Source organism: Anguilla rostrata, chromosome 1, assembly GCF_018555375.3.
Source record: "Anguilla rostrata isolate EN2019 chromosome 1, ASM1855537v3, whole genome shotgun sequence".
Classification (NCBI taxonomy): Eukaryota; Metazoa; Chordata; class Actinopteri; order Anguilliformes; family Anguillidae; genus Anguilla; species Anguilla rostrata.
The window spans coordinates 19,834,964-19,854,372 of record NC_057933.1 but is presented as its reverse complement, the minus strand read 5'-3'; the positions used below and the strand labels follow the sequence as shown (position 1 = coordinate 19,854,372).

The window sequence follows — 19,409 nt, the reverse complement described above, 5'->3', positions numbered from 1 at the left end:
CATTGCTATATACACAATGCTGGGTTATTATTAAAAAGTTGACTTACTGAAAGTGTTATATAAGAAATTATATGAAACATCATATAGTTCTTATGGTAACTTCATAAATGTATTTCTGAAAGTGTACTTAGCCTATATATATAGCCTATATATTGTAAGAGAGAAACTTTTTGTATGTGTGTGTGTGTGTGTGTGCTGAGCTGACAGGCCCCAAGAGATGAGCACAAGATGTGTCTGTGACAGACGGTGAAAGGAGACTTCTGCAACCTTGCCACTAGGCCAACTTCACACCTCTGTTTTTTCTAAGTATAATGATAACTAGATATAACCGGATGTAAGCTAGAATAATAAGTAACCCACTTTGAGTGGAGAATAACTGGGGCATAGTTCAGTTATAGGCTTGCAAAATGTAAGGCACGCCTCTTGTGCATGACAAAAAAGTACTGAGACACTATATATAAGAAGCTATCTGTACACACCTAACTTCAGAGAGGTTTGTGAGTACTCTCTCATTCTTTTCTCTGCTTGCAAGCTGAATAAAAGTCTTACGAGTGAACAAAGTGCTGTGACTCTGTTTGATCAGAAACAAGACTTCACCTGTTGGTACAAGGGGACGGGAACAGTAATGTCAAGAGTGTACGCTGTTTCACCCCATGCTATATCCCTATTGGAATGTAAACTAGAGGAGATAGACTCCAGCTGTGGTATAAATCAAGTGCTCTAGGGGATTAAAGGACCTCTAGGCCCACATGGTCAGTCTTGGTATGGACTCCCTTATCCTAACGTATGATTGGCTAGTAAATAGAATCTTTGCACATGGTGATTAAATGAATCTCATAGGTTAGAACAACAGTTCTTTGTCTCTGAAAACTATATAAACTCACATATTAGACTTAATATTTTTGAAGACTGTACTTGTCCCTCTTTCTGATCAGGAGTTTTATTAAATTATAAAAAGGAGCTCCTGACTCTGCCATTTGTTATCTTTATCTTCAACACCAAGAAATTCCTACAACAAGGAGACCACATCTCTCACTAATGACGAATGGTAGCCCACAGGCACACAGAACTTATGCAGTGGTAACTCAAGGTAACCTGAACAACACAAGCACAACCTACCCTGGTGGGTCAAAACTCAGCAAATAATGAGGATGTGGGGAAAAAACTTGCTATCTGAAATCACTCACACTATGGCCCATTTTACCTGGGGATTCTGGCAACTGTCTGAAACGAACAAGATTCAATACTGTGAGGTATATGGCTGAACCACAGACGTATGCTTTAGCTGGATGTGCTCCCCAACAACCCTAATTATTATGGTAGGTACTGTATATACTGAAGCTGTCATTCCACTGTGAGCCCAGAGAGGCAGACTGGAGGACACTAACCTTCTCAGGAATGTCCCAGAGTTCCACTGTGAGCCCAGAGGGGCAGACTGGAGGACACTTACCTTCTCAGGAATGTCCCAGAGTCGCACGGTGCCATCTTCGGCAGCAGACAGGAAGACGTCACGGGAGGGGTGGGCCCCCACGCCCCAGATGGGTCCGTCCATGTGGCCGTTCACCAGGATGTTGCAGGCCGCATTCTTTTCCCCCACCTCAATGATCTCTGCATTCCGTGTCCCCACCAGGATTTTACCCTGCAGAGGCCATGAGCATTTTAACCCTTTAACCCTTTAAGGGTGTGAGATCACAAATACATATGTGATTAGAACGTCTTAACTGAACATTCTGATGCTGATGTAACAATCATGACCAGTAATTGAAAGCCATGGAGTTCTAGAACACTGACTTACAGTTTTGAACAAACATTCCAAAAAACCTACTCTTCAAAGAGTTAAGGTGTAAGAGCACAAATACTATGTAATTAGAATGACATCAACTGAACAATCCAATGCTGATGTAACAACCACTAATGGTAATTAAAAGCAATGGAGTTATAAAACACTGACTGACAAAAAAAAAACAATCCAAAAATGCCTGCTCTTTTAAGAGTCAATTTTCCCAACCGGTTTCTGAACACTGTGAAAATACGAACAGTATGGCATGCACCGGTGCAGCCTAACCTAGTAGCCTCCATTCATTCACCATTCGTTCATTAATTTATTGCCTCTTTTGTTGTTCACACATTCCAGGCACAGGTCCTGGCCTCCTGGTTCTGTACCAGCAACTCTACAGCATGCCAAGCAAGGCTGAGAGTAGCCAAGTGCTCATTCCGCCAAAAGAACACCAGTCCTTTACAGGGAAACCCCTGTGGGCAATGTGACCAGTATTCACACTAGCGCGCTGAGTCATTTGTAAAAATAAATGGGTGGTTTTGTGAGTGTGCACGGTGGTGCTCTGACCCCCCTTCCCCTCTCTGCTCCACCCCAGGAGGCAGCCTCACCTTCCCCCTGCACACAGAGCGCACGCAGTCTATGACCTGGCCCGTCTCCAGGCGGAAAGCCCGGCAGCGCTTCAGCTCCTGGTCCCACAGTTTGAGGGCACCTCCCTCCTTCGACCTGCAAAGGACCGGCAAACTCACAACCTGGCACCCCTCCCATCACCCGACCTCATCCATCCCGTGCTCCAGTCAACCATTCCTTAATTAACACCAAAGGAATTACACAGTATATTTAAACCGGTGATCCATTTTCACATTCACATATTGTCACACAGCATTTTGTGCTTTCGAAACAAAGCCAGCAGTGAGCTCTGATGTCAGGCAATACAGTTAATACTCAAAATAACCCTTCAAAATTAATCTAGAGGTTTTTCATCTTGGTTCTGGAACTGACAGTACATTTATCTGGTTTCTTTTTTGGTGTCTGCCAGTTGCAAAGTTATGAATAGCATTTCTAGCAGCTACTTCAAAAACAGACACACTTTTCAGCCCATGCCTGCAGGCACACCTGAAGCAGAGAGCAGGGGGAGGTGAGACAGCAGTACTCACGGTCGCTCCTTGCCTCCGGTCACAATGAGCCCGTCTCTCAGTGTGGTGTACATGGTAAAAACGGGGCCTGTGTGGGCTTTGGCCACGATTCTCACTAGAACGTGCTCCTTCCACACACACACATCCCCACTTATGGTACCTGTAAATGTCAAGTTATTCTGAAAAGAAAACAAACCTGCACTAATCTAGTGACCTAAGAGAGAGCAGACATTGCATTGCAAGACAAAGTTCACAGCACCTGTTACGAGAACCGACTGATTAGCAAATTACGTCAATCAGAAGAGGCAAAGAGGCGTCATGAATATTCAACAGGCACTTCTATTTGCCAGCAGGCCTTATTAGCTTGTCAAATTAGGCGCGCCTTCCACGGTTACAGAGATTAAACATTTATGCTAATTGGTTTTGACTTTATCTGGTTGAAACAAATCATTATCTTTGGTTTATGCATACAGTACGTACTATATCAACATAAATGTCAGTGCAGCTAATTTAGATTTAGGTACAGTTTGAAGTTAGAATATGGATTCACCAAGAAACTTTCCTCGGGCAAATCAGGAATTCATGCAGATCTTATCTGGTGACAATTCTACTGAATCTGACGCAAAAATATGATTCGCTGCTTACAATCGACTGAGGGTAAGAATGAATACTAAAAGGAGGATTTTTAATAGCCGACAGGAGGATGGCAAATTCAGAGACACCCTTCGGTGTTCTGCACACCACTGCCGGCAGCGCCGTGAGGGAATGTCGGACTTACAGCTCCGAAGGCGACGGACAGCATGGTCTGCATGCGGGCCTCCTCGATGGAGCTGAGCACGCCCTTCTTGCTGAGCAGGGCCCGGCCCGCCAGCGTCCAGAAGCGCACGTGCTTGATCCCCACCGACACGAACTGGGTGTCCGAATCCGGGCGGAACTCCGCCACAAAGATGCGCTGGGAGTGCCCGGCCCGGCTAGCGATTTTGGCACCTGGGGAACACAGGCCACTAGAGGTCAGGCTCCTGAGCTCCACAAGGACCTGTGCATCTCAAATATATGTTCTGTACCACTGGTGCCACGTGCACACCGTACTCATCAAATCTTTTGAGTTTTGTCCTGTCATGGGTGTAACCCCCATCTGCATTGCAAAATGCAAATCTATTTTTTTTTTTTTTAACTACAGCTTTGTGACATTGGGAACAGGCAATCTCACCAGTATGGCAATCCATTCATACTAGGAAGGTTTTTCAACTGCATATTTATAAACTTTTGGTAATGGTTTCTTTGAATGGTCCTCTCCTTCATAACTTAGCTCCACCATAAGCAGGACTTAAACACAGCAAAGGTGTAAATCAGATAGAAGACAGCTTTAGCAAGCAGAATACAGACACCCAATCGAACAGCAGGGGTCATTAGAGAGTGATAAGATGAGGATCCCAGCCTGACCCTTTCCTAAACTTGGGCATTTATAATGTATTATGTGTTGCTGACGCTGGCATGGATGGGATTTGATAGCGGACTGTGGGGCCAATCCATGCACTAGAACAGTGCCTATAATGATGAAGCTTACTTGTAACTGTAAATTACAGAAAACTTAAGTTCTACATTTATGGTATATATTATTAATAATAAAATAGACTCATATAAAGGTGAATGAAAATAAATACTGTCAAAGAGATCCATAAAATCAGTTGTATCTTTCATTCATCAACTTTCTTGCCTTTAATTCAATTTATAAGAATATACTTTGATAGTTTTGCAATAAATGTAATCCTGTACATTAACTAATGTACATCATTTCTTGTGTTGTACTTTTGCACAGGTTTACTTTATTTATAAATTTATCTGCCTTCTGGGATTTTCAATGTGGGAGTGACCAAGATAGTGATAGTGGGCATTTGCCAAGCCATCGTGGCAAATAAGACTTTGTTCTTAATTGACCTGTCCAGTGAAATAGGTTCATTTAGATAAGTAAGGTAAAAACATGCACGTACCTTCTTGCCACTTCCAGATGGTGATGGTGTGCTCAGGGTCCAGCCCCACAGAGAGGAGGAGCTTCCCAGTGGCGCTGAAGCTAACGGAGCAGACTCCCCGCGAGTGGAAGCAGCGAAGCACGGAAAGTGTCTGTTTGTTCATGGCATCCCACACGTGGATAGAAGGCGATGTTGCTAGGGGAGGAGACAAGCTGCTGTCATTCACCAGCGGTGATCAATGCCAGCAGAGGGGGGTAGCTTCTGTCATTTGATGCTAACTAGTGTTTGGGAAGGAGACAAGCTACTGTCGTTCGCCTGTTATGAACAAGGCTAGCTAAGGAGACAAGCTGCTGCTGTTCACCAATAGGGGACCGGTGATAGGAGAGAGGACAAGCTTATTTAATTCACTAGTGGTGACTGATGGTGACGTGCACTTCCTGCCGAAGGTATATCTTTTAGTCAGGACAGAGAAAGTATTTCCAAACTCTATCCAGGGCATATCCAATGTCCCACCCACAGTTCATAGATTCGCTCTATATTATAATTACAAATCCTCATGCTATTATAATTTCACAAGAGCTTCTCCCTGTGAGTTTACTGACCTTGCATCTGCAGGTCGCTTCAAGATACTGTGAAATACACATGAATGAAGCCACTGCTCCACTAGATGGCAGTGGATTGACACTAACACCTCCAAACAGATGAAAGCAACCTTCTGCACCCTACCCAGATATCCTATTGAGCACAGCTAAAACATGATCCTTGCTAAACGTTCAAAAGAGGAAGCCTGCTGTTATTATTTGGACATTAAAGGAATAGGGAGCGCTGGAGGCACACAGCCAACTGACCTCTGTTTACACCAAAAATGCTCATGAAAGGGCCAATGCCAACAAGAAATATGCAGGTACTGCACTGTGGCTGGGAGAGTACTGTAGGGCGGTTTAGAGAAGTGCGCCCCTTATCAGACCCCCAAAGGGAAACAGACTGTTTACTGAGCTGGCAGGGAGTCAGCAAGTGTGATAAAGAAACAGAGCTCATATGCAAAACATACCAAGTGGATCAGCATTATGTAGAACACGGGCTCTCTGTAATACAGTGTGTTCATGTTTTGTATTGCTGGAAAGCCGATGTCAACGAGTTTGTGTCTCAGCTACAAAGGTTGACCTTGAGTGATATGCATACAGCGATAGCACATACAGGGATGTTTGATGACTTGGGGTTTGACTTTGATCTTTGTGTAGATAAGGGGAGAAGTGCAATGATTTGGGAAGACTCGTTAATACAACCTCCTGTGTGCATTCACCCATAGCCATCTCACTACACACACACTCTTGCAAAATTGTATACTGCCATCATTGAACATACTGTACAATAAACAGCATTCACTTTAACCTGGCATTCGTTGACTGTTACCGCTGCACACGTAGCAGTTTCAGGGTCCTAACATAAACATAGAACTCAGGATATCTGCACCCTGTAGTCACTTTGCTATACACCAGTGCCATAGCAATATACACAATTGTATTTATGCAGGCTACACATGCCAGAGGCACATCTATGTCTACCAAGATAGACAGTGATTCGTATACAGCTACACTACTGGCAGATCACATGCAGTCTCCTATGCATAACTGTAAGCACAGAGGAAAGGTTAAAACATTATTTTGGAGCCAGATAACCAAGATATCATTAAATTAATCTTGTTCCAGTAGCACCGGGTAAGACTACACACATTCCTTTGCCACTCAGATTCTTCCATTGTTTGGTATATCTAAGGGGTTTCTTACAGTATGAATAAAGAAACAATAGATTTCACCATTGCTCTAGACATGGGACGGTGCAAACCACTCCAGTCTGGGAGTGAGTAAGCATGTACTGGACTGTTTCACTGGTTAATTTAAACTTGAATATTCAGGGTGTTCTTACCTGACATATCACCAGAATCACCTGTAAGCAAGGAAAACACCAGTGAGTGGACCACAGGCAGGTGAATGGACAAATGCCCATTCTATGACATATTCAATAGACAATACTATTTTAAAAAAATCAAATAAGCTTGAGGGTGAAAATGCTTATTTAAGAGTTAATTGCTCTCTCTGTGAAAATTTTATTGTCCAGGGGGCTGTGCTAAATAAAATTGGACTGGATCGGGGACTATTACAATGAACTAGTTATAACACCACTTTTTCCACGTGCCTTGCGAGACCGTCCAATGCCTGTGTTGATGCTGCTCTTCGGATCAACGCACGGTTGCATAAGTTAAATAGCAACACCAAACAAGCACATATTCAACACGCACCGCTGTTTTTCTGTAGGCACTGAGGTATGTTGCTCGCTCAACCGTGCGGGGATCGCGATAATGCACATTTGTCGCCTCAGCGCACTCAAAGAGGGCCGGGGGAGCTATTCGAGAACGACCCTGTCAGGGGGGTCAGCGCCAGGTATGGTAAACGTCTCACAAACATACCTACTTGGCCAGTTGCCACCACGTTGGGGAACTTTGGGTGCTGGTTGATGGTCAGGCAAAGGATGTCGTCGCTGTGCTCCACGTAGAAACTCTGGCAGGCTGGGAGAAGACACGCGTGCACACATGCACACAAACACACATATACACAAATACATTCCAGTGCACACACACACACGCACACACACACATATTTGCACAAATACATTCCAGCGCACACACATACACACAAACACATGCATACGCATACATATGAGCATTGACATACACAAACACCCACACGCAAAGCAAAACCAGTTTTCAAAAGCAGTACAGCGATGAAATATGGCAAGTCATTCTCAAAAGCAGGCTGGCCACAGCTCACTGAGACAGGCAGCTGATTTTCCTTAACAAGCCTGAGCACTCTCCCCTGTCTTCTGTGTCTGTTTAAGAGTTCCCATGAGGATAATACTCTCTCACAGTGAAGGCAGGCCTAGATCACATTTTAATTCTGAATGCCTCTCAGCTGAAATGGTCTTACTCACAGATTTGCGATCGGAATGACAATGTCACAGCTGCACCGATCATAAATATTCAACGATTGCCTTCACGTGAACTCTTTCGGTTCAGTAATACAGTGAGCAAACTCTGCTTAACCTAATTTCTGTTTGCCTTCTAGCAATTCACTTTCTGTGCACATCACAGTTGTCACCAATTTCATACAGAACACAGGAAATGAATGCCATCATTTCCAAAAAATAAATATCCCAATTGTTTGCATCCAAAACCCCACTGCCCCCACCTGAGCATCATGCACAGGGCTGACACTGTGCTGCTTACCTGTTGCGAGATTGAGGACCACGCCCACCGAGGCCGTGTGGTAGATGATGTCCGCGCCATCGTTAAGGTAGTGGACGTTGTTACGGCAGTCGTTGCCACGGTAACCAAACACCAACTCCAGAACAAGGTCCTGTGGGAGAGACCAGGCAGGGTCAGACATAATAACTGAGGCGATCCAGGACGAACGCTGTTGCTGTCAGTGAAAGGCACTGCATCACGATTCTCATTTAAGTCAAGTGAGGCAAAAGGCCCTGTTGTGCTAAGGTTGTGAGACAGATGCCAAGTAAGTGGTATCCTTAGAATACTAACACACATGAGTCATTATCCAAATGGTGATGAAAATGAGCGCATAATAAAAGGATTCAATCAAATCTGAACAGACAGACTCATGGCCACCTGTATGGCTTGAAAAAGGCTGGCAAGCCCGAAATGCTAGTTTGTCCCCGGGTATCTCCTGCGGTGGTTTTGAATACAAAGACAAGTGAAGAGAGATAAAAAGAGCTAAAAAATGTGTACTTTTACTTTTGTTAATGAAAATTAAAAATTTGATAAGATTTACAGAATTTTTGAATATATTTCATGTATTAACCATAGTGTAACTCAGGCTCTGATAAATGAGAAGGTAATCCGGTGGGGTGGCGCTGTGGGGCAGTAGAGACACAGGGCCCTCACCTCGATGGGCCTCTTCTTCTTGCCCACATTGTTGGTCTGCAGCTTCTCTGGCTGAGGCAGAGCCCTACTCACAGGAGGTCTGCAACAGAGAGCTGGGAATAAGAAGAGCTGGTCTGCTGTCACCCATCACTAACAGGTAAGGGTCAGACTGTGAACCCCTCTCTCCCACTCTCTCTCTCTCTATCAGTACAACAAACATATATCTATATATCAGCTTCTCTCATCTCAACCCTAACATGTTCTGAAAATAATAGAAACTGTGATAAATACTATACAATAACATAACAATAAATACTCTAAACAGATGGTAAACACATGCTTCAAACGTTTAATTCTATCATTATCTGAACTCTTCACAATCTCTCCATTAAGCTGCTTTCTGTCCACACCCACCCCCTCCTCCCCAACCCCCAGTCATTCGGATCACTCCTGTTCTGCGCATTGCTTACAGCACATCACAGCTCCGTGTGCTACACCACCAGCAGTAGCCCTGTTGGGAGGGGCCCGGTCCTCCAGGGCCAGGGCCAGCCATTGAGCACATTGAGCATCTTCAACAATGGCAACACAACAAGCCCTCACCCCGCGAGGCACTCAATTGTTTGTCGCTCCTTCCATTACATTATGTTGTTTTCATACGTTATACATGACTGGGTCTCAACACAATATATCATCATTCATCACCAAATCATGACAGAAATAATGCCATTTTAAATGGATCACCAGTATGTTTTCCAGAATGGAGAGGGGGGAAAATAAAGAAAATCAATTAAACAACAACAGAAAAATAAAATAACTTAAGAACATTTTCATTTTATTTACTTAAAATTATATCATGAAGAGACTGTGTGATCATTATAGTTTTATTATAGTTATTATAGTTGTATTATAGCTTTTTCGAAACTAAAATGGCAATTTTTATGTAATAACATAACTTTTTTTCATAAAGCATGTATGCTAATTCCAAGTGAACTGCTCTTGTTCATCTTGTGCTATAAACTCTGGGGCTCTGTGGGAGTGTGGTGACTGGTGCGCCATGATGTAACCGCCACTCTCTCATCCAGAAAAGCCGTGTTTACAGCGGAGCTGGGTCCCAGTAATCCCAGCGTTAATATTTGATCACAGTGCCGGCGTGCTGGTAATGAACTTACTGTGTCGGAGTCGCAATTTTGTTTTTACTGTGCGCGTGATCGCAAAGACACGAAGCCCATCTGTTTCAAAGCGATACTGTGGCACCGGGGCCCTGTTTGAAGTCAGACAGTGACAAGCTCTTATTGAAAGTTCAAATACCCCCTTGGGCTTTATTCATCACCAAAATAACCCTGGAGTGAATGTGCGGGCTCAGAGTTGACTGACGCTCCGCCTGTACAGCGACTGGTAATGAAGTAAATAAAGTCTCCGTGGCGCGGGACGCCGTGTCATCGTGTAGGAGACGATGATGCAAACAGCTCATTCCCTTCAGGAAGCAGGCGGTGTCTTGGTTAAAGCAAATAAAACCGCACACTTTTACACACTTAATTAACTAGAGTACACACAGAGCACCGTTCTACAGGCCTGTTCAGTTTGAATAGCTGATTCGGGGCACACACTGAGCCTTGTTCTCCAAGCACAGATATCGTCCTCCGTTAACCACCTGTTTCCTGGGTGAGCACCTTCTCCCTCATAAATTAACCTCCTGAAGAAGCTGTAAGGAGATATTTCCACCAATGGGGCCCCTGCCCCATTTCCTGGGCCAGTCCGGAGCCTCCAGGTGCTTTACACAACCTGCCCTAAACAGGCTGATGCACTGAAAATTGATCTGAAACCACACCCTGAGCCAGCGGAGGATGCACTCCCCTGATTGAGTCTGGTTCCTCCAAAGGCTGTGGTAAACAACCCTGTTCCTGGAGATTTACCGCCCTGCAGGTTTTCAATCCAACCTTAACAAAGCACCCCTCATTAAACAGTAGAGTCAGTTATTTTATTGGGCTACTCACCTAATAGCCAAAGGAGAACTGCTATATCTGATGGTTCTGAGTATTACATTAATTAACTGTTCATTAATAATCAAGGAAAATGACTGAAAACAGATCGAGACCAATAATCAGTTTAAGGACATATTTTCTGCCTCTGCAATTTTCATGAAGCTTTGTGTGCCTATCAGCAGACATAAGAGACACTCTACATTATTGGACCAATCAAATGAATGAGGTTACTGGAGAGCTCATTTTTGACCACTGAACAAGTATAGTGCTGATTGGCCATGTAACATTATTGGCCTAATCAAACAAAATTGGGGTTCTGGAGAGCTCATTTCTGGCCACTGAACACATATAGTGCTCACATGGTGGCCACATGGTGGTGTGACAATTAGATAGAATTCTTAGAATCTGGCTAGAATTTGAAAAGCATATTCCATGCCTTGTTTGAGATATAGCAATAAAATGTGTACATTTGTGCATCTCCTCATGTGAACAAAAATGATAATGGGACCTGGAAGAAATGATTAGTCCAACATACACGATATGACCAAAAGTATCTGGACACCCCTTGGTCTGGGGCTGTTTTCCATGGTTTGGGTTAGGCCCCTTGTGAAGTTCCAGTGAAGGCAAATCTTAACGCTACAGCATACAATCACATTCAAGACGACTCTGTGCTTCCCCAACAGTTTGGGGAAGGCCCTTTCCTGTTTCAGCATGACAATGACATATTCTAGTTCGGTATTTAGGTTAATCTCAGAAAGGAAAATGGAGCATCGCGTAGTTCTGGCAGGTCACGAGAGTCAAGCGCTCCGGCCGAATCAGCTGAGGGCTCAGCTGAGTGATGTTAGCCTATCACAGTACATTCACTAACAGGGCGGTCTACTTAAACAGCCTCCCTCTACTCATTCGGCTGCTCCTCCTGCATGCAAGCGCTGCACGTTGCTTCGTAAATCCCCTCCACCACCCCAGCTCCTTCCCCATGCGTCAAGAATTTGCATTCTCCATCCTTATGTGTTAAGAAATTGCATTTGTTCCATTCCTATGTGTTAAGAAGTTGTATTGCTCCATCCTTATGTGTTAAGAAATTGCATTTGCTCCATTCATATGTGTTAAAAACTGCTTTGCTGCTGGATCTGTTCTGTGTGTACCCCTCTAGGGGGGTTTGCGCTGGCCTCCGCCTTATCACCGGGCTGCGTGGTTGGCGGGAGAGCTCCAGAACAGAGCCATACCGCCAAACATAACTGTATTGCCTTTATTGTCAATAAAGTTCTACTTGATGACAGTGGCCCTGACAGAAGTGGCTGTTATCACAGGATCGAATTCATGATATAAAAATACAACCTGGATTCTCTTCTTGGGACTGAAAAATAGATGTAAACTAGGGCTTGGACACTGATGATCTCAATGTTACAGTGAAAGAACAGAGACACGGAGCAGGATGATGGAGCTTACCTGGACCCCCTTCATGGCAGCAGGGAACAGACAGAGAGAGGAACGTTAGATCAGGGGCTTTATTCAGTCTGCACCACTGCCCCCGGGCTCAATACAACATGCACGTCACTGGGGACACAGAATACAACACATACAGTACATGCACCCAGATCTCAGTGGGACAAGTCACAGCTGAAGCACAGAACTGTCACTGTAACTGCCGGACCTGCGGAATTCTGTCACACAATAGCTGCGTTTATCAGTCGACGTGTCTGGGACCTGACTGATGATGGAAGACTTACCATACTGTGAGTTTTTTAAATGCGACAACAACATAAAATGAGCACTGCCTACAATCACTATGGCCATGTTGAAGCTGAGGTTAGATAGAATTGTAATTATCTGAAAAAATAGCTGTTGCAAACTGTTGTCACATAAAGGACTGGATGAATGTGAATGTAATTAATTTACATTTAGTATTTCTTTGGGCAAAATTTATTTGCTTTCATGTTTGAGCCTAAAACTTCAAAGTGCTTGTTCAACTGAGGACATATTTCACAGGTCTAATTATAGGCCTATGTACTGCACTAACAAAACAGAACACTATTTGATCTGAAAACTGAACAACACTAATTTGTATGCTGTTCTGCTTCTTTATTTATAACCTTACCTTACTACCCCCTGCCTTCAAATGGAAGCAAAGGACAATGCAGGAAGGCAGGTCGGAGGAAAGAGCAGAAGGAGGGAAGAACAGAAAAGGCGAGGAAAGAGAGATGAGGACATCTTCAAAGGTACAGCAGCACAAGGGTTTATTTTTAAAAGGACACAGATTAAGTGTAATGGATAGTTTAACCAAAACCAGCTGGTGGGCGCAGAATGAGCATCACTACCCTCCCACAGAATGTTAGGCCGGTGTCTGAATAGCCAGTGTTCAGAGTGTTGGCCTGAGGGAGAAGCTGATTGGCCAGTGTTCAGAGTGTTGACCTGAGGGGGAAGCTGATTGGCCAGTGTTAGGAGTGTTGGCCTTGGGGGGGAAGCTGAATGGCCAGTGTTCAGAGTGTAGGCCTTGGGAGACAGCTGAATGGCCAGTGTTGAGAGTGTTGGCCTGAGGGGGAAGCTGATTGGTCAGTGTTCAGAGCATTGGCCTGTGGGTGAAGCTGATTGGTCAGTGTCTAGAGTGTTGGCCTGAGGGGGAAGCTACCTCTCATCCACGGAAGGCTCCTTCTGCTGCAGGTGGGGCTTTATCCCTGACATCGGGCGCACGTTGGTGGATAAGGCCTTGATGGTGTAGTTAATCTCATTCTCCCTCATCACATCACTGTCATACCCTACACAGGATAATAGAAGCGAAAAGTATTTTTCATTCTTGTGTCACAGAACGAGTAAAGATCTGCGATTTGACCCTCGGCAACGAACATAAGGCTTGTCAGAGGCGACGTGTTACATTTTCCCACTAGTTCAAGCACTTCCTGATCAAGGACAGCGTTGGATTTTGCAATCTGCTTCAAGATACAAAACTCACATAAAGTTGAAGCTGCAAACAGCTTTGGCAATTGGTACATGCACCGATATTCAATGCCTAACTATTTGTCTTTATTTCTTACATAGCTTTATTTCTAAGATTCAGGACCTTTAGTGGCAGTAACGGTTACAACGTTTTGACATTTGTGGAAATGTGAGCGCGTCCCTCTCGCTCACCGCCATCGTCCTCGCTCTCGATGTCCGACTCCTCGCTGTCACACTGCCGAGCCTCTCGGTGGCCCTCGGGCTCGTGGCTCCAGATCATGAGGGAGGTGTCCCCCCCGCCCACCGTCACCAGCAGCGCGTCGTCGTGCGTCCACCGCACATTGGTCACATGCGTGCTGTGCGCCACGTAGCGCTTGAACTTTGCATACTTGCCCTGGGGGCGAAACGCAGTTTAAATGATTTATGACCTCTGCCTGCTAGGTAACGGGTGACAGGTAATAAGCATATGATCTTACCTTGACAGGATACCTGAACAGCTTCACGTAACCCAAGTCATCGCCGGTAGCCAGAACCTTTCTGCTGCTGCTCAGACAGGCAGTAGTGACCTCTGTGACCTCACTGACCACTGGCCAAATGCCCTCGCAGTGTGTTCCCAGCACACATGTCCAAGTGCTCCAGTCGATCTTCTCCACCTGGGAGAGGAGAGATGTAAGGACTGATGGGCCGTACCTCACAGAAACCGGTCCAAAGAGCTTGATAATCTTCCACATCGCACCTCTACACAGTAAAATGTCCAGTGTCAATTCAACTCTTACAGAGTACATATGGTCCAACTGGGACCATGTGTACTCTGTAAAAGTTGATTTAAAGCTCACTGTGTTTTACTGTGTACTCCAAAAGCCCGACATGTGCTCCAATTTCAGAAGGACCACCCCACTCCAAACGCCCAACCACCCCTTCCATTGTCCCCCAGAACCTACCCCCACCGTAGGTGCCAAAATTAGAATAACAGAAAGATGTGAAAATGGGACGAAGTTAATACCGGAGCGCCCTTCCCGCACCGTGCTCGGGTCCTGGGGAGGGAAAAGTAGGACAGCGGTAGCCACTGTGCCGTCGCACCGGCTCCCGGCTCCTGCGCTTACCTCCGCGACGGGAATCGTCTGCCTCTTGCCGCGGGGAGCTTCGAAAAATAGCTGCTCCTTGGCCCCCGTGTTAACTTGCAGCAGCTTCCCTGTAAAAAAACGAGCCCGGAGGAGAAAGACAAGAGAGACTGTGTTTCGGGGTGCCTGCTGCAAATGACACTAAATTACATTACATCATCGACATACTACATTAGCATTACCAATTCATCAAGGGTGACTTGGAGCGCTAAAATGAAACCATGCACAGATCCTGTGATCAATTAGCAAGGGGCAATCTTTACAGAAATAATTAATGTGCAAGTACCTTGTTCAAGGTAGGCTTCAAGCCGACTTTTTAAAACACTGTCCATCCGCACATAGCATGAAAATGTTAGGTAGATGTTTGTGGCAATACTGTGAGAATGCTTTCTGGCAACTAGGTATTGTATTGTATTCTGATAGAGGGTTCACTATACAATGTTCACACAATATAATGTTACAAAATCTATATACTGAAATGAGGAAACAGATAACCATAAACTAAAGTTTTCATACTTACTGAACACTAGAAACTATTTTTTTTTAAATAAAAGAAAAATGTTTGATTTACAGTGACAATGATATTGGCAGTTACACAGTTAGGCTCCATTTTGTAAACAACTTTTCCTGAATGAACACTTTAACAACCATCGGTGTTTAATATGCACAGACTAATATAGTAAGCTACAAAATCAAATCAACATTGTTACTATAAGCCAATTTTAATCTCAGTCATACAAAACTGTAAACTGGAATAAGCACCCTCAAAGGGACCAGAGGAGAGACAAATACATAGAAGGATAGATAAACTTGTGAAAAATAAAGGACAGCAGCTCATTGAATTAATTCAACAAACTCTTTTGTACCCTTTTTTTCTTATTTCTTATTTTTGCAGTGAAAACAGAAAATCAATTGCATTCGGTAAGGAGATTCAGTAGTCTGAGCTTGAATCAAGAGGAGAAGATGCTGAGAAGATGCATTCAGTTAGTACACTGTGTTCAAGTAAAAATTTACAACTCCATTAGACATTGACATTAACATTTAAATGAGGCCTTTGGGTAATCCAGTAGGTCGATTATGCAGGAGGCAGTTATGCGAATAATTGAATTTTACGATACACGATAAAGGGACATATTTTGTATCACCAGTGTCTTTCATTGTGAAATTCAATAAAAGGATATTTTGTCTCATGCCTACAACTAGGTTGTCCAATGCCAACCATCACTACCCAAGGCTCCACAAGCATTTGAGTCACATTTAAAATCCTTGGCAGTGCTATGACTGCACTGCAGTGCTCAGACTGTTGCATGTACCTCTCTTGTCCCAGTCCAGATGGGTGATGTAGTTCAGTGACCCCTTGCACACTCCCACCCTCTTGCTGCTCATCACGTTATAGATGTCCACAAAGCTGTCTGCTGAAGCCACAGCCAGGTATTTTCCAGCACCTATACGGAAAGCAGACACACTGGTTCAGTGGAGAATGATCAGAACAATGGCAACTCTGAAAGTCTGCACCAATCTCACAAGGAGCAAAAAATTGGGCTATACTGTACAATTTTATACATGTGGAGGCTGGTATTGTATCCTAGTTCCTCCACTTTCTACATAATCTTTGCAGCTGTAAATGTGCGGGTCAACAGAGAATCACTGATGCAAATGGCAAGCCATTCTACCAAATTGAACAAATTTTAAAAGAAATGTGGTTCCCTGCATTTGGAGTAAAAACAAATTGGTATGAAAGAACATTCCTCTTGTTGAATGTCTAGCCTATTCTGTGCTGTTTCACCCCATGCAATTTATCTGTTGTAAGCAAGAGACAGACCCCAACTGCAGTATAAATCAAGTGCACTACGGGAACAAAAGGTCCCCTAATACTGTTAAATTAGAGGAGGTTCACATGGTCAGTCTTGATATGGAGTCCTGACCCCAAAATATAATTGGCCACAAATAGAATTTTTTGTATATGCTGATTGAATGAATCTCAATAGGGTAGAACCACAGTTCTTTGTCTCTGAAAACTATATTAACTCATGTATTGGGCTTTATATTTTCGAAGACTGTACTTGTACCTCTTCCTGACCGTTTGTTTTTTTTTATTTTAAAAAAAGGAGCTCCTAACTCTGTCGTTTGTTATCTTTATCTTCAACACCTTCACTTTTGATGAGAAATTCCTACACCATGTTAATGTACATTTACTAAATGCAAACTTGCTGCAGGCTCCCTCTGAGCCATCAACTGACACTCATTTCCATTAGGAACTGTAATGCATACATTGAATATTGGAAATGCAATTTGCAGAGCGCAAATTAATTCTGCAGCAGGATCAGCAGTGTGGAGCTTGGTATCAGCTATAATACTCAGGTCCTTTTGTGTCAGGGATTAAGGTTAACTACTTCAGAGGACGAGGGTTAAGAAGGCCTATTTTTGGCACTCGTTCATTTCCTTCCCTCATTCGCTTTCAAACAACCACCCCCCCCCTCCCCACACCACCACCACCACCACCATTTGCACCCCCCTCCTTCAATCCTAGACGGCACTGTTTTCTGGCCTTGTTTAAACAGGCGCTGGCAGAATTTGGGTCACCTCTCAGTGAAGCCTGCTCTCTTCACAGCAGGGAAAAACATGGAATGAGGGAGGCAGTCACCGCCTGTTTTTTGGGAAAAGACCCAAGACCAAAGGGGAAGCCAACGGTGCACTGTGCCTGGCGAACCTCCCCCAGCTGACCTGGGGAGAAGCGAATGTCGGAGATGGCGTCCTTGCGGTGGTGGAAGGAGACCAGGTCCTCCAGGGTGTCGGCGTTGACGATGATGAAGCTGCCGTCGTTCAGGCCCACCGCCAGCGCCTTGCCATCCGGGGAGAAACAACAGCAGCGACCCCCTAAAGAGAAGGAGCGAAACACCTCAGCCTGGACGCCAACCAAAGGCCTCCTCAGGCTTACAGGATCCGACTGGTTCAGCGAGGGTTAAAAATCAAATGCGATCTGTAATGCCGCCCAGAACGGCTATTCCAATGAGCACTGGCATCTGAGGTAAAATGAACACCCGAAACTTTACAGCTCCTGAGGACTGAAATGGCCCAAACCTGCTGTAAAGCAACACAACACTAAAACCATGTACGGACTTTCATGAAGTTAGAAGAGCTACAAACAACCCAAGTGAAGCATGCACTGTTTTGATCAAGGATCAAGCACGCATGAGAGCAATGAGCTTGGTAGTGTATTGTTTAATATAAAATGCTCATCTCGACAACACTGGCAAATGCTGCACATTCAGAAGAAAATCTTCACCCTTATTTACCCTACAACAGCAGATGTGACATCATGTAATTCAAACCCTTATCTAGCCTAAGAATTGGCATTTTCTGAAGATTACATACTGCGTGAATCCATTCAATTCAATTGTATTAAAATATATTTGTATTCCTCTTTTTACAGACACTATCACAAAGATGCTTTACAAGTTATATAGGAAGTTCTTTCCAACTAAGACGACTCACCACTTTCTCCCACTTCCTCCCAGGCACAAGAGTAAGAATAGGCACTGTTCAGGGGCTGTCACTATCTTGGGGGACGTATTTGCAGTTTGGGTACTCACTCCATGAGATGAAGTCATATTACTAAAGTATCAAAACAGGGTCCCTACACAACGAAATGCCTTCACAAGTAAGTGCTACAGCTAAAGCCACACAGAACGTGTCTCAGTGGTTGTTGGGGAATTATACTTTTGTAAATTTAGGCACATATGAATTTGCTGATTGTGTAGTTCAATAAAGCTGAAGAGCATGTACAGGCCCTTAACTCTGTAGCTATGTCTTTTACAAGGCCTAAACTAAATGAGGGCTATAGACCTTAACAGGCACAATGATGGAGAGAGGGAGGGACCCCTACAGGTCCTAAGGTAGCTTAGACACAGCCAAAAGGACTCAGGGGCCTGACTCAGGGAGAAAAGGACAAGATGAATTGAATCCAGGGAAAATAATACAAACGAAACGTAAAAGGAAAAAGGAAATATCGGAACCCCAGAGGGCAGTTACCTTTCTTGAGCTTTCGCACGGCCAGCATGCAGTGGCTGGGGGAGAGGTCCCATATCCGCAGGGTCTTGTCGTCGCTGACGGTGGCGCAGAGGGGGAGGTGAGGGTGGGTGGCCAGGCCCCACACTTCGCCCTCCATGTGGCCCTGCATGCGCGGGGGGACAGAGGGCAAGGCCGTTCAGCTCGGTACACAACGCCATATGCTCCCTCTCGCCAGGCGCACTGCCAGGGGTGCTCAACCTGACGTTCTCATGCACATAATGAAAATTTGCAAAGGAGGAAAAACTAACGGGGCCTTTGGGAGTAGCCCCCACCCCCGCACCCCCCCAAGGCCCATCCTCTCCCGCCCTTAAAATACGCCTATTCACTACCATTTCAGTGACCCACACGAAGTAGGGCATTTGCCTTTGAGCATTCTGCGGGGCAATCAATTACATTAGCGGGAATTTCTTTTTTTTTACGGGCCAAGGACGGCATCAGGAGAAGGCAGGATCACTCCACTTTCCATGCAGGAGAGCTCCAGGAGGTC

General features: G+C 44.6%; 1 protein-coding gene across 1 annotated transcript in view; it reads right to left on the bottom strand.

The window, feature by feature from the left end:
- The window catches only part of eml5 (EMAP like 5), a 68,465-nt gene that overhangs the window by 4,289 nt on the left and 44,767 nt on the right, over positions 1 to 19,409 (bottom strand). Inside the window, exons 21-38 of the mRNA XM_064328474.1 lie at positions 18,884 to 19,025; positions 17,576 to 17,728; positions 16,165 to 16,296; positions 14,834 to 14,922; positions 14,207 to 14,383; positions 13,923 to 14,124; positions 13,426 to 13,552; positions 12,895 to 12,909; positions 12,246 to 12,254; positions 8,836 to 8,914; positions 8,164 to 8,293; positions 7,348 to 7,446; positions 6,807 to 6,827; positions 4,902 to 5,075; positions 3,689 to 3,897; positions 2,932 to 3,089; positions 2,386 to 2,500; positions 1,451 to 1,639 (exon numbers count right to left, since the gene is read on the bottom strand). Of these exons, the coding sequence (XP_064184544.1) occupies positions 1,451 to 1,639; positions 2,386 to 2,500; positions 2,932 to 3,089; positions 3,689 to 3,897; positions 4,902 to 5,075; positions 6,807 to 6,827; positions 7,348 to 7,446; positions 8,164 to 8,293; positions 8,836 to 8,914; positions 12,246 to 12,254; positions 12,895 to 12,909; positions 13,426 to 13,552; positions 13,923 to 14,124; positions 14,207 to 14,383; positions 14,834 to 14,922; positions 16,165 to 16,296; positions 17,576 to 17,728; positions 18,884 to 19,025 (2,220 nt within the window). The remainder of the gene's footprint in view (positions 1 to 1,450; positions 1,640 to 2,385; positions 2,501 to 2,931; positions 3,090 to 3,688; positions 3,898 to 4,901; positions 5,076 to 6,806; positions 6,828 to 7,347; positions 7,447 to 8,163; positions 8,294 to 8,835; positions 8,915 to 12,245; positions 12,255 to 12,894; positions 12,910 to 13,425; positions 13,553 to 13,922; positions 14,125 to 14,206; positions 14,384 to 14,833; positions 14,923 to 16,164; positions 16,297 to 17,575; positions 17,729 to 18,883; positions 19,026 to 19,409) is intronic.